Below are 14339 nucleotides of genomic sequence, written 5' to 3' on the forward strand. Positions count from 1 at the left end.
AAGCACGGGATCCCGGAGCGAGTCCTTACCGACCAGGGTAGCGAGTTCGAGGCCGAGTTGTTTCAGGCGCTGTGCCGGGAGTTCGGGATCCAGAAAGACCGAACCACGGCGTACCACCCCCAGGCGAACGGTATGGTTGAACGTATGAATCAGACTCTGGCCGGAAAGCTCAAGCGTATGGCGGCCGCAAACCAACGGGATTGGGACGAACACCTCCCCTACGCCCTGTTCGCCTACGCCACCACGGTGCACACATCGACGGGCCAAACCCCGTTCCTAATGATGTTCGGTCGTGAGTCTCGTCTACCCGCAGACTTGCTGTTCGGCATTCCTCCGCCCCAAACGGAGGAAGGAAGTCGCCCCGTGGAACATCTGATGGAGACCCTACGAGGGGTCCGGGACCGGGCCTACCCGCAAGGGGAGGCCGCGCATCGGCGACAGGAACAGAGCACCCGACCCCGCGTGGAGCCCCCCCTTTTCTTGACAGGTACCAAGGTGTGGCTACACACCCCTCGCGTCGGGGCCGGACAGGTGGGGAAGCTGACCACCTACTGGCGGGGACCCTGGACCGTGGTACGGCAGATCTCTCCCTGGACGGTACTAATCCAGGGTGGAGAGAGGGGCCGAGAAACGGTGGTTAACGTCCGCCGCTTAAAACCATGGAGGGCAGCCCCGGCGGGGGAGAACCTCGCTGCCCGGGTACCGCGAAATCCCGGTGCCCCTGCGCCACCCGTGCTCGGGGGCCTCGCGCACTACATGGGCCCCGCCGTACCCCCAGCCCCGAGGCGTCCCGGCCCCGCCAGAGGACGGCGGGGACGCCGCCCCTTAAACCCCGCTGCCGCGGAGTTTGTCCCCCAGCCCCCAGGTGCCGAGGGATCGGAGGAGCCACTGGAGTGGAGAAGGAGACCGCTGCAGGAAACCCCGAGGACGGAGCCACCTCCCCCGAGGCCAGCCACGAGATCCGGGCGGATCCCCCGGACCCCGCAGCGCTACCTCGTGGGCGCGGCCCAGGCGAGGTGCTCCAGTCAACCCGGGACGGGGACTGGCACCTCGGGGGGCTATGTGATGCCGCCGCCACGGAGCCGATCGGCGGGTGGCCCACCTGCGATCTCGCCGCTCCGAGCGGCGAGGCCGACATTGCTCCACCCCACCACCTCCCCACCCCCCCCCCCACCGGAACACACACGCACGCACTCCCCCCCACCATTAGAGCGCGTGGGGAGACACCCTGGCCGACAGGTTTTCACCCAGAAGCCCTCGTAAAGGGATAATCTTCACGGTTTCCTGCAGCCAGGGAATTGGACGGTCTCCCCCGACGCTAACACCCACCGCGGCGCCGTGACTTTGGTTGTAATTACATGGTCGCGACGGGGCTGCCGAGCCACCGCGGGTAGACAGCACACACAACACACACGGGTCAGCAGGCAGGTAGGAGGGCAGAGCCACGAGCGGCGGGAAAGCAGGGTCGCCCTCTGGCTGGAGGGTCGCTGAGCAGGTAAATTTAGATGCGGACGTCGCTGAAAGCAACGGCCCAGGGGATGCTGGGATACAGATGGGCCTACCGATTGGCGGGTGATCCCAGCGAGCTGATTGGCCCGCGAGTCGGCACCAGGTAGCCCCTTTGATGTAGAAAGAATAAAGCGGGTCAGGGCGAAGGAAAAAGGGTCTCTGGCTACTCGAGTCAAGCCCAGGCCCGTGAACTCCCGAGTCCAGCCGCGCGAACGTCCGTGGGACGTATCGACGCGCCGCGAGGACCAGACAGCAGTGACGACGAACCGTGAGTAAGAGAGAGAGGGAGTTGGGACTTAGCTTAAGAGCAAAACCGGAGAGGGTAAAGGGGAGAAGGACAGGTAGAGTGTAGTGCCGACTATCGAGAGATAGATCGGTCCTGCCCCGCTGATCCCGACTGACTCGGTTAAATAAGGGCTCGCCGACGTGGTGGAATAAATCGTCGGCGGTTACATAACGGACTGGTGTGGTTTTTGTGGAAGCGTGGGTGCGCTTGCTGTCGCGGTGGTCGTTACGTAACAGACTGGTGTGGTTATTGCGGAAGCGTGGGTGCGCTTGCTGTCGCGGTGGTCGTTACATAACAGGCTGGTGTGGTGGTTTTTGCGAGGGTGTGGAAAGAGAGTGGAAGCGTGGGTTCGCTTGCTGTTCTCGGTGGTCGCCGCGTGTGTGGAGCGGCGCCGCGTGGATTGTGTGCGCTACGAACCGTCGGCTGCGGACTCCTGCGTTGCGAGCGGATACCCGTCTCGCACGCATGCCCATCGCATAGCCCTTTAAACCCGTTTAAACCAATCCCCCCAAGCGTCGGAGTGAGCACGAACGACGTCGCTTACCCTCCGACCTTTGACCCCCTGTTACCCGCGTGTGATTGGTGCGTGGGACTGCGCGGGCGGGGAGCGTCGCGTTTGGGTGCCGGCGAAGCGCTAGCGGGTCCCAGGGGGGTCGAGTGGGATGTCCCACCGGCAGCAGACCCGGACTCGGGGGGGGACGGCACCGGGGGGGGAACAGGAGCGCGACGACCTTTCCCCGCCAGGGGAGGAGTGCGGCGGCGGCAGCTCCCACACTAGTGGAGAGTCTGGGAGCGTCGGTACTTCGCGGACAGGGTCGCAGGCAGGGGAGATCCCGGGGGCCGGCGACCCTAACATAGTCTGTGGGTCTCTGTGTGAGTAGTGTATGGGTCTCTGTGTGAGTAGTGTGTGGGTCTCTGTGTGAGTAGTGTGTGGGTCTCTGTGTGAGTAGTGTGTGGGTCTCTGTGTGAGTAGTGTGTGGGTCTCTCTGTTAGTAGTGTATGGGTCTCTCTGTGAGTAGTCTGTGGGTCTCTGTGTGAGTAGTGTGTGGGTCTCTCTGTGAGTAGTCTGTGGGTCTCTGTGTGAGTAGTGTGTGGGTCTCTCTGTTATTAGTGTATGGGTCTCTCTGTGAGTAGTGTGTAGGTCTCTCTGTGAGCAGTGTGTGGGTCTCTGTGTGAGTAGTCTGTGGGTCTCTCTGTGAGTAGTCGATTCTGAGCGCGGCGCGGGGGGAGAGACGCCCGGAAGGACCCGGAGGGAGAAATCCACGCGACCGCCACGGTGACGAGAGGCCAACGCGAGAAACAACCACTCCGAGCCGCAGAACCTCGCAGGCGAGAGGGAGAGAGAGAGAGAGGGTTCTGAAAATCGATTTTTTTAATATTTTTTAAAAACCCACTTTGTGCGAATCGCCTTCTACGACCCCCCCCCCTCCACGACTCGTAGGGGGGGACGCGGCAGCCCCCCGACGACCGCCTCACACAGCCAGCGCCCCGCAGATGCTGTCGGAGCCAGACAGGATATACAGGGCGAGAGAGGGAGAGGCGGTGTACATGGAGTGCTCGGTGTTGGCGTGGCCGCCCGCCACCATCCTGTGGTGAGACCGAACGCCGCGCCAGAGCGTCCGTCCCTCTCCGCCTCTCCTCTCGCTCTCCGCTCGCTGGAGACTCTTTTTGTTTATTTCACCGCCTGATGCCCACCGAGCCGTGCAGCTGTTTTTCAGAAGCTACCCGGCCATGTCGCAAACGACGGCCCTGACGACGAAGAGGCTCCTCGTTCATTCGGCACGCCGTCATCGCGCCTCGACGCTCCCTGTCGTGAGGGCTGTACGTGCCCTGAACTTCTTTCGCACCCTACGTGGCCAACCGTGCTAATCTGTGCCTCCGTGGACCTGGGTGTCCGTGGGTCTCTCTGTATGTGTACGTGCCCTTAACTTCTTTCGCACCCTACGTGGCCAACCGTGCTAATCAGAGGCACGGGAGCTGAGTCTGTTTTGTGAATGCCGCCAGCGGGTTTGCATGGCTGGCCACGTGCGGAGCGAAAGAAGTTCAACATAGAACACTCCCATAGACTTCAATGTTAAAGGCTCCCATAGACTTCAATGTTAAAGGCTCCCATAGACTTCAATATTAAAGGCTCCCATAGGCTTCAATGTTAAAGGCTCCCATAGACTTCAATGTTAAAGGCTCCCATAGACTTCAATGTTACAGGCTCCCATAGACTTCAATGTTACAGGCTCCCATAGACGTCAATGTTAAAGGCTCCCATAGACTTCAATGTTAAAGGCTCCCACAGACTTCAATGTTAAAGGCTCCCATAGACTTCAATGTTAAAGGCTCCCATAGACTTCAATGTTAAAGGCTCCCAGTCTTCAATGTTAAAGGCTCCCATAGACTTCAATGCTACAGGCTCCCATAGACTTAAATGTTACAGGCTCCCATAGACTTCAATGTCAAAGGCTCCCTTAGACTTCAATGTTAAAGGCTCCCATAGACTTCAATGTTAAAGGCTCCCATAGACTTCAATGTTAAAGGCTCCCATAGATTTTGATTTAAAGCTTTCGTGACTGCAAGGATTCATCTTCTTTGGTTCTTTCGGTAAAGTCACTCCAGCGCTGTCCTCCAGTCTCGTCCCCTTCACCTGATGAAGGCCGATTGTGTTGTGGCCGAAACGTCGTGAGAATATTATTGTGTTATTTTATTTTTTCTATTTATTGTTTTATTCTCATTCTACGTGACTTTACCGAAAGAACCAAAGAAGATGGTTCCCATAGACTTCAATGTTAAAGGCTCCCATAGACTTCAATGTTAAAGGCTCCCATAGACTTCAATGTTAAAGTCTCCCATAGACTTCAATGTTAAAGTCTCCCATAGACTTCAATTTTAAAGGCTCCCATAGACTTCAATGTAAAAGGCTCCCATAGACTTCAATGTAAAAGGCTCCCATATACTTCAATGTTAAAGGCTCCCATAGACTTCAATGTTAAAGGCTCCCATAGACTTCAATGTTAAAGGCTCCTAGTCTTCAATGTTAAAGGCTCCCATAGACTTCAATGTTACGGGCTCCCATAGACTTCAATGTTGAAGGCTCCCGTAGACTTAAATGTTAAAGGCTCCCATAGACTTCAATGTTAAAGGCTCCCATAGACTTCAATGTTAAAGGCTCCCATAGACTTCAATGTTAAAGGCTGCCATAGACTTCAGTGTTAAAGGCTCCCATAGACTTCAATGTTAAAGACTCCCATAGACTTCAATGTTAAAGGCTCCCATAGGCTTCAATGTTAAAGGCTCCCATAGGCTAACATTTATAATTTCGCGCGCGCGGGGGCGGGGTACGGCGACTGTCGATGGCCGCCACGCGGACGTGGCTCAGAGCGAGAGAGCGAGAGAGGGGCACTCAACGCGGCGGAGGGCCGCGTGAACCTCGCCGCTCCAACGTCCCCCGGGACGTTCGCCTCCGCGTCTCCCGAAGCCGCCGACCCCGGATCTCAAATCCCCCGACGGCATCGCCGTCAAACCTCAACGGTTCACGCCCCCCGCCTGCCCCCCCCCCCACGCTTTCCCGCGCACCGCCAGGTTCAGGAACTACCGGAGCTTGAATGTTGAGGGCGAGCGCTTCCAGATCTTCGAGAACGGCACCCTTCACATCGTGGACTTGCGGCGCGAGGACTCGGACACTTACACCTGCTTCGCCACCAACAACCTGAACACCGGCCAGCTGCGGGCGCACCTCTCCGTCGAAGGTGAGCAAAGTCGCCGCCGGCAACAAACCCGTCAGCCGGAATCCCTCTCCGATCCGGCGCCGAGCCGTTAACCGCCGCCGTACCGCAACCGCCGCCATCGAAGACGAAGATCCCCCACCGTGTAGCCCAGGGGTGGGCAAATGTTTTACTCGCGGGCCACAGTGGATTCTAAAATTTGACAGAGGGGCCGGGCCAGGAACAGATGGATGGAGTGTTTGTGTGAACTAAATATAAATGACGTGTTAAAAATCATGACGTGAAAGGATTTGGCCTTTAACAGGTAGCAAAGCATTCATTTGCAAGGCAATTTAACAAATTGCACGAACATGAACAATACAAAAACATGTCGTAACGTGACTGATCAAACATCGTGAAAACAGCGCCATCTAATGGGGAAATGGGGGCAATTACAGGAGAAAGGTAAAATTTAATTTAATAATAATAATATTTGGACAAGTTCGGCGGGCCAGATTAAAAAGCCCAACGGGCCGTATACTGCCCGGGGGCCGTACTTTGCCCACGTCTGGTGTAGCCTCAACAGGCCGCGGGGGCAAGCGCTGTTAGCAAGTAGCACCTGTGAAGGCCGGCACGGCGCACGAGGGGGTGGGTGGCCAGCGCCACGCCCGACCGCCTTTGTCTCCCCGGTGCTGGCGATGTTCGCCACACACCGCGCCGGGTGCTCGTTTGAGGCCGAGTCGACCTAGGGGAGGCCCAAGACCGGTTCAGATAATCGTCACCGCGTGTTGGTGGCCGTGAGCGGGAATCGAACTCGGGTTCGGCCGGGTTCGTAGCGCGGTGTAGCGCGGCGTAGACCGCTACACCTGCCGCCGCCACCACCGCCACCATTAACTACCACCACCATCACCCCCACAACCACCCCCACAGTGGCGCCGGGCGGTGAGGAGGAGGACGAGGACGGGGAGGACGAGGAGGAGGACGAGGAGGAGGACGAGGACAAGGAGGACGAGGAGGAGGACGAGGAGGAGGAGGACGAGGAGGAGGGCCAGGACGATGGCAAGGAGGCCTCTACGTCCTCGCCATCGGCCCCCAACGCCGGTAGCGGCCGTGACGGCGGTGCTGACGAGGGCGAGGATGACGACGACGAGCTGTTAGCTACCTCTATAGGTACGCGGGAGGGCGGCGGCTTGGATCGTCTGACCACCCTGACGATGCAAATGGCCGTGGTCAGCCCAATGAGGTCGGCGGCGCGGAAAGTCCTGGGTTTAAAAAAACCTGGGTTTCGGCCACCCCGTGAATCTCCATTGGCTGCTCGGGTTCCCAAGTGCTTGCTCCATTTATGCTTGGATTCAATGTTAAAGGCTCCCATAGGCTTCAATGTTAAAGGCTCCCATAGACTTCAATGTTAAAGGCTCCCATAGACTTCAATGTTACAGGCTCCCATAGACTTCAATGTTACAGGCTCCCATAGACGTCAATGTTAAAGGCTCCCATAGACTTCAATGTTAAAGGCTCCCACAGACTTCAATGTTAAAGGCTCCCATAGACTTCAATGTTAAAGGCTCCCATAGACTTCAATGTTAAAGGCTCCCAGTCTTCAATGTTAAAGGCTCCCATAGACTTCAATGCTACAGGCTCCCATAGACTTAAATGTTACAGGCTCCCATAGACTTCAATGTCAAAGGCTCCCTTAGACTTCAATGTTAAAGGCTCCCATAGACTTCAATGTTAAAGGCTCCCATAGACTTCAATGTTAAAGGCTCCCATAGATTTCGATTTAAAGCTTTCGTGACTGCAAGGATTCATCTTCTTTGGTTCTTTCGGTAAAGTCACTCCAGCGCTGTCCTCCAGTCTCGTCCCCTTCACCTGATGAAGGCCGATTGTGTTGTGGCCGAAACGTCGTGAGAATATTATTGTGTTATTTTATTTTTTCTATTTATTGTTTTATTCTCATTCTACGTGACTTTACCGAAAGAACCAAAGAAGATGGTTCCCATAGACTTCAATGTTAAAGGCTCCCATAGACTTCAATGTTAAAGGCTCCCATAGACTTCATTGTTAAAGTCTCCCATAGACTTCAATGTTAAAGTCTCCCATAGACTTCAATTTTAAAGGCTCCCATAGACTTCAATGTAAAAGGCTCCCATAGACTTCAATGTAAAAGGCTCCCATATACTTCAATGTTAAAGGCTCCCATAGACTTCAATGTTAAAGGCTCCCATAGACTTCAATGTTAAAGGCTCCTAGTCTTCAATGTTAAAGGCTCTCATAGTCTTCAATGTTACAGGCTCCCATAGACTTCAATGTTGAAGGCTCCTGTAGACTTCAATGTTAAAGGCTCCCATAGACTTCAATGTTAAAGGCTCCCATAGACTTCAATGTTAAAGGCTCCCATAGACTTCAATGTTAAAGGCTGCCATAGACTTCAATGTTAAAGGCTCCCATAGACTTCAATGTTAAAGACTCCCATAGACTTCAATGTTAAAGGCTCCCATAGGCTTCAATGTTAAAGGCTCCCATAGGCTAACATTTATAATTTCGCGCGCGCGGGGGCGGGGTACGGCGACTGTCGATGGCCGCCACGCGGACGTGGCTCAGAGCAAGAGAGCGAGAGAGGGGCACTCAACGCGGCGGAGGGCCGCGTGAACCTCGCCGCTCCAACGTCCCCCGGGACGTTCGCCTCCGCGTCTCCCGAAGCCGCCGACCCCGGATCTCAAATCCCCCGACGGCATCGCCGTCAAACCTCAACGGTTCATGCCCCCCGCCTGCCCCCCCCCCACGCTTTCCCGCGCACCGCCAGGTTCAGGAACTACCGGAGCTTGAATGTTGAGGGCGAGCGCTTCCAGATCTTCGAGAACGGCACCCTTCACATCGTGGACTTGCGGCGCGAGGACTCGGACACTTACACCTGCTTCGCCACCAACAACCTGAACACCGGCCAGCTGCGGGCGCACCTCTCCGTCGAAGGTGAGCAAAGTCGCCGCCGGCAACAAACCCGTCAGCCGGAATCCCTCTCCGATCCGGCGCCGAGCCGTTAACCGCCGCCGTACCGCAACCGCCGCCATCGAAGACGAAGATCCCCCACCGTGTAGCCCAGGGGTGGGCAAATGTTTTACTCGCGGGCCACAGTGGATTCTAAAATTTGACAGAGGGGCCGGGCCAGGAACAGATGGATGGAGTGTTTGTGTGAACTAAATATAAATGACGTGTTAAAAATCATGACGTGAAAGGATTTGGCCTTTAACAGGTAGCAAAGCATTCATTTGCAAGGCAATTTAACAAATTGCACGAACATGAACAATACAAAAACATGTCGTAACGTGACTGATCAAACATCGTGAAAACATCGCCATCTAATGGGGAAATGGGGGCAATTACAGGAGAAAGGTAAAATTTAATTTAATAATAATAATATTTGGACAAGTTCGGCAGGCCAGATTAAAAAGCCCAACGGGCCGTATACTGCCCGGGGGCCGTACTTTGCCCACGTCTGGTGTAGCCTCAACAGGCCGCGGGGGCAAGCGCTGTTAGCAAGTAGCACCTGTGAAGGCCGGCACGGCGCACGAGGGGGTGGGTGGCCAGCGCCACGCCCGACCGCCTTTGTCTCCCCGGTGCTGGCGATGTTCGCCACACACCGCGCCGGGTGCTCGTTTGAGGCCGAGTCGACCTAGGGGAGGCCCAAGACCGGTTCAGATAATCGTCACCGCGTGTTGGTGGCTGTGAGCGGGAATCGAACTCGGGTTCGGCCGGGTTCGTAGCGCGGCGTAGCGCGGCGTAGACGCTACACCTGCCGCCGCCACCACCGCCACCATTAACTACCACCACCATCACCCCCACAACCACCCCCACAGTGGCGCCGGGCGGTGAGGAGGAGGACGAGGACGAGGACGGGGAGGACGAGGAGGAGGACGAGGAGGAGGACGAGGACAAGGAGGACGAGGAGGAGGACGAGGAGGAGGAGGACGAGGAGGAGGGCCAGGACGATGGCAAGGAGGCCTCTACGTCCTCGCCATCGGCCCCCAACGCCGGTAGCGGCCGTGACGGCGGTGCTGACGAGGGCGAGGATGACGACGACGAGCTGTTAGCTACCTCTATAGGTACGCGGGAGGGCGGCGGCTTGGATCGTCTGACCACCCTGACGATGCAAATGGCCGTGGTCAGCCCAATGAGGTCGGCGGCGCGGAAAGTCCTGGGTTTAAAAAAACCTGGGTTTCGGCCACCCCGTGAATCTCCATTGGCTGCTCGGGTTCCCAAGTGCTTGCTCCATTTATGCTTGGATTCAATGTTAAAGGCTCCCATAGGCTTCAATGTTAAAGGCTCCCATAGACTTCAATGTTAAAGGCTCCCATAGACTTCAATGTTACAGGCTCCCATAGACTTCAATGTTACAGGCTCCCATAGACGTCAATGTTAAAGGCTCCCATAGACTTCAATGTTAAAGGCTCCCACAGACTTCAATGTTAAAGGCTCCCATAGACTTCAATGTTAAAGGCTCCCATAGACTTCAATGTTAAAGGCTCCCAGTCTTCAATGTTAAAGGCTCCCATAGACTTCAATGCTACAGGCTCCCATAGACTTAAATGTTACAGGCTCCCATAGACTTCAATGTCAAAGGCTCCCTTAGACTTCAATGTTAAAGGCTCCCATAGACTTCAATGTTAAAGGCTCCCATAGACTTCAATGTTAAAGGCTCCCATAGATTTCGATTTAAAGCTTTCGTGACTGCAAGGATTCATCTTCTTTGGTTCTTTCGGTAAAGTCACTCCAGCGCTGTCCTCCAGTCTCGTCCCCTTCACCTGATGAAGGCCGATTGTGTTGTGGCCGAAACGTCGTGAGAATATTATTGTGTTATTTTATTTTTTCTATTTATTGTTTTATTCTCATTCTACGTGACTTTACCGAAAGAACCAAAGAAGATGGTTCCCATAGACTTCAATGTTAAAGGCTCCCATAGACTTCAATGTTAAAGGCTCCCATAGACTTCAATGTTAAAGTCTCCCATAGACTTCAATGTTAAAGTCTCCCATAGACTTCAATTTTAAAGGCTCCCATAGACTTCAATGTAAAAGGCTCCCATAGACTTCAATGTAAAAGGCTCCCATATACTTCAATGTTAAAGGCTCCCATAGACTTCAATGTTAAAGGCTCCCATAGACTTCAATGTTAAAGGCTCCTAGTCTTCAATGTTAAAGGCTCCCATAGACTTCAATGTTACAGGCTCCCATAGACTTAAATGTTACAGGCTCCCATAGACTTCAATGTCAAAGGCTCCCATAGACTTCAATGTTAAAGGCTCCCATAGACTTCAATGTTAAAGGCTCCCATAGACTTCAATGTTAAAGGCTCCCATAGATTTCGATTTAAAGCTTTCGTGACTGCAAGGATTCATCTTCTTTGGTTCTTTCGGTAAAGTCACTCCAGCGCTGTCCTCCAGTCTCGTCCCCTTCACCTGATGAAGGCCGCTTGTGTTGTGGCCGAAACGTCGTGAGAATATTATTGTGTTATTTTATTTTTTCTATTTAGTATTTTATTCTCATTCTACGTGACTTTACCGAAAGAACCAAAGAAGATGGCTCCCATAGATTTCAATGTTAAAGGCTCCCATAGACTTCAATGTAAAAGGCTCCCATATACTTCAATGTTAAAGGCTCCCATAGACTTCAATGTTAAAGGCTCCCATAGACTCACGGAGGTGCACACATCGAGGGCAGTCAACAAAGTTGCGGTCAAACGGAGATAAAAGAACAATTTGACAATAAAAAGAATCTCAGCATCGCAACTCTGGGCAGGGGTTTGCTGTTTTGGCAAAGAGCGTTGTTGACATGCGGGGGGTGGTGATGGTGGTACACCGCTCACCGCAGAGGAGTTACAATCGGGCACCCGACGTCGATGATGTGACAGTCGGCGTTTTAATTTACCAAATAGTTTTAAACGTAAAGTGATGGATCGTCTCTCTGAATGAGTGATTGGGTGGGTGGGTGAGTGGCTGAGTGAACAAGTGAGGAAGAGGTTTCAGTCTCAACTACCAACAACCTCCAACAAATCTTCCATCCCTTAGGAGGTGGTGGCGGTGGTGGTGTTGGTGGTGTTGGTGGTGGTGGTGGTGTTGGTGGTGTTGGTGGTGTTAGTGGTGTTGGTTGTGTTGGTGGTGTTGGTGGTGGTGTTGGTGGTGTTGGTGGTGTTGGTGTTGGTGGTGTTGGTGGTGGTGGTGTTAGTGGTGTTGGTGGTGTTGGTGGTGTTGGTGGTGATGTTGGTGATGTTGGTGATGTTGGTGGTCTTGGTGGTGTTGATGGTGATGTTGGTGGTGGTGTTGGTGGTGTTGGTGGTGGTGTTGGTGGTGGTGTTGGTGGTGTTGGTGGTGGTGGTGTTGGTGTTGTTGGTGGTGGAGATGGAGGAGGAGCCGGAGGGGGTAAGAGTCCCCCCGGTACTCGTACATCGCTCTCATCGTAGCGATGGCGACTGACGTCTCGTTTCTCCGCTTGCCCCTTTGCAGCGACGACATCATCAGCGACGACGTCAGCGGCGGTGACATCAGCGGTGACGACATCAGCGGCGACGACGTCAGCGGGGCGGGCGTCCGCCACCAGCAAGGCGTCTTGCTGTCCCGGTGCCGCTTGGCCCACGGCGCTTCTGCTCACGCTGGTGCAGTCGTGGCGCTGCGGCGGCGACGTCTAGAAGGAAGCTTTTCTTTCCCGCTCTCGCAAAAAGCTTCACGATTTGCGATGCCCCGTTGCGTTCCGACATCGTTTTTCGTTTCCACGCATTCACGTTGTCTGAGTTTTATTGGGGGAGAAAAGTAACGCGCCGTGTGCCCGCGACGTCTCGCGGAGAGCCGTCTTGCGTGACGATTTTAAACGCGAGTTGCGACTGAGTCATACCCTGAAGTTGTTCCGTGCTGCTGCTGCCGTGCTGAAGACGTAATCATAAAGGCGCCAAGTTAGCTGTTGCTGCTGTTGTTGACACAAATGTTGCCGTTGTTGATGGTCCAGCTGAGGCAGGGAGAAGGTGCCAGAGTCTTGCGGGGCGAACGCTGTTGTGGATCCCGGGGGGGTGGGGGGGGGGTGGGCGCTGTGGTGCTCTGTGAGTGATGTACAGCAAAGGGAGACTAGAGTCTTGTGCGTCTCGTCTCACACGCTTAGGTGAGGACATCACTGACGAAGAATAATATTTTGTTACCAGGTTAAGAAGGGCCCACAACTGGGGCCTATCGTTGGCTTCCGATTTCACCGATTTTCCTCGAGTCGAAATAAAAAACATCTGATTATGAATATAACAGCACGACCTTTAACTACCCGGCTTCGCCCGGGACTTGGATTCACCACACCCGGCCGCCTTTGTCTCCCGATGTTCACACCACAACAGTTACTCGTTTGAGGCTGAGTCGACCTAGGGGAGGCCCAGGACCGGTTGAAATAATCGTCACCGGTGGGGGCCGTGAGCGGGAATCGAACTCGGGTCGCCAGGTTCGTAGCGCAGCGTAGCGCTAACCGCTACACTACAATGCGTTACGCTTCCACACAACAACAACAACCGCTATTCGCCACTAAGTGGCGGTGACGTCACCACGACGCTTGTGCCAGGCTATGTGCACCCTGAGGCCACGTGAAGTGTTGAACGCCCGCTGGCAGGAGGTCACGGGGTAGACCCAGGTGCCACGGGTCGACTGACTGAGATGACTGGCTGATGCACCACCTGTGCCCCCTACTGTGCCAACCTACTGTGCTTTAGCCACCCGGCGCTCCGCTCGTTGTGAGCGTCGCTCCTCCGCCCTCCGTTGTTGGAGGGCGACTACCTCCAACTGCCCAGTAGCGTCCTTCACGAGCCTCCTCCACAGAGGCCGATCTTGACACCGCTGGTACCGGTCATCGGCAAGTCCACTCAGCTCCACGTCCTCCTGTACCACATCACTCCATCTCTTCTCTAGCCTGTGCCGCGCCCGCTTAGCCCCCTCAATCCGGTCGAAAAAAAGCTGTTTCGGCACGCGGTGGCTGGGCATGCGGGCTACATGACCCAGCCAACGCAGCCTTGCCCGCCGGAGGAGCTCACCGATGGTACCTTGCCCAGATCTTTCAAGGATTTGTGAGCTCCTCACACAATCCAGTCTGGTTAAACCCAGGATGGATCGTAGGCAGGCCAGCCTAAATGTTTCTAACCGGCGAAGATGTTCCATTAGGGGGGTCCACGTTTCGCAAGCGTAGAGAAGGGAGGGAATGACCGTGGCTGAGAAGACCTGAAGCTTAGTGCGGAGCGACAGACCAGGTAGCTTCCACACAGCGTTACGCAACCGATGAAAAGATTGCCGCTCGACTGATTCGGAGTGAGACCTCTGCTGTTAACCTGGAGCCGGTCATAAGCACACTGCCCAGGTATGGGAAACTCTCCACTCTCTCCACAACTGCCCCATCACCGATTGGGAGTTGTGGGGGTGGAGTGTCCGTTGGTACAAAATACCCAGGCAGGTGCTTAGTTTTGGTGGGGCTGATGGTAAGGCTCCACCTCTTAGTGGCATGCTCCAGTCTCAGCAGCAGCGTCTCCAACTCCTCCTCTGAATGAGCAGCTATTACCAAATCATCAGCATACATAACGTGGTTGAGCAATAGGGAGCCATCCCTTGACCGCACCCGGGCATCGATCAGCCTCCCATTATATCTGTACCATATGGAGATTCCCCCGGTACAGCTATTGAAGGCTTCACGAACTACATGGTCAAAATAGATGTTAAACAATGTGGGAGCCAGAGGACATCCCTGTCACACCCCAAGGTGTACAGGGAATGGCTCTGACTCCCGGCCACGTAGTTTTACCCGGGCCCGCTCACCATCATGAAGGTCCTTAATGATCGTGAGCAG

At 54.7% G+C, this 14339-nt stretch overlaps 1 protein-coding gene across 1 annotated transcript; it reads left to right on the top strand.

The window, feature by feature from the left end:
* Nucleotides 1-5136: 5136 nt before the first annotated feature.
* LOC142915369 (uncharacterized) lies at nt 5137-12436 on the top strand. The gene is made up of 6 exons (XM_076061203.1): nt 5137-5153; nt 5366-5532; nt 6658-6730; nt 8291-8457; nt 9342-9587; nt 11984-12436. Exons 1-6 carry the CDS (start codon nt 5137-5139, stop codon nt 12163-12165), a joined length of 852 nt encoding a protein of 283 aa, XP_075917318.1. The 3' UTR covers nt 12166-12436.
* Nucleotides 12437-14339: the final 1903 nt, after the last annotated feature.

Source organism: Petromyzon marinus, unplaced genomic scaffold (assembly GCF_048934315.1).
Source record: "Petromyzon marinus isolate PM22_M1 ecotype Great Lakes invasive population unplaced genomic scaffold, UKy_Petmar_22M1.pri1.0 PM_G_Scaffold_30, whole genome shotgun sequence".
In the NCBI taxonomy this organism is placed as follows: domain Eukaryota; kingdom Metazoa; phylum Chordata; class Hyperoartia; order Petromyzontiformes; family Petromyzontidae; genus Petromyzon; species Petromyzon marinus.

What these genes read in the sequence shown, in the direction of transcription:
- LOC142915369 (XM_076061203.1), top strand. An exon ending in GGCGCACCTCTCCGTCGAAG is followed by an intron (nt 5,533 to 6,657) that starts GTGAGCAAAGTC and finishes CTACCTCTATAG; the next exon opens with GTACGCGGGAGGGCGGCGGC. An exon ending in GCTGTTAGCTACCTCTATAG is followed by an intron (nt 9,588 to 11,983) that starts GTACGCGGGAGG and finishes GCCCCTTTGCAG; the next exon opens with CGACGACATCATCAGCGACG.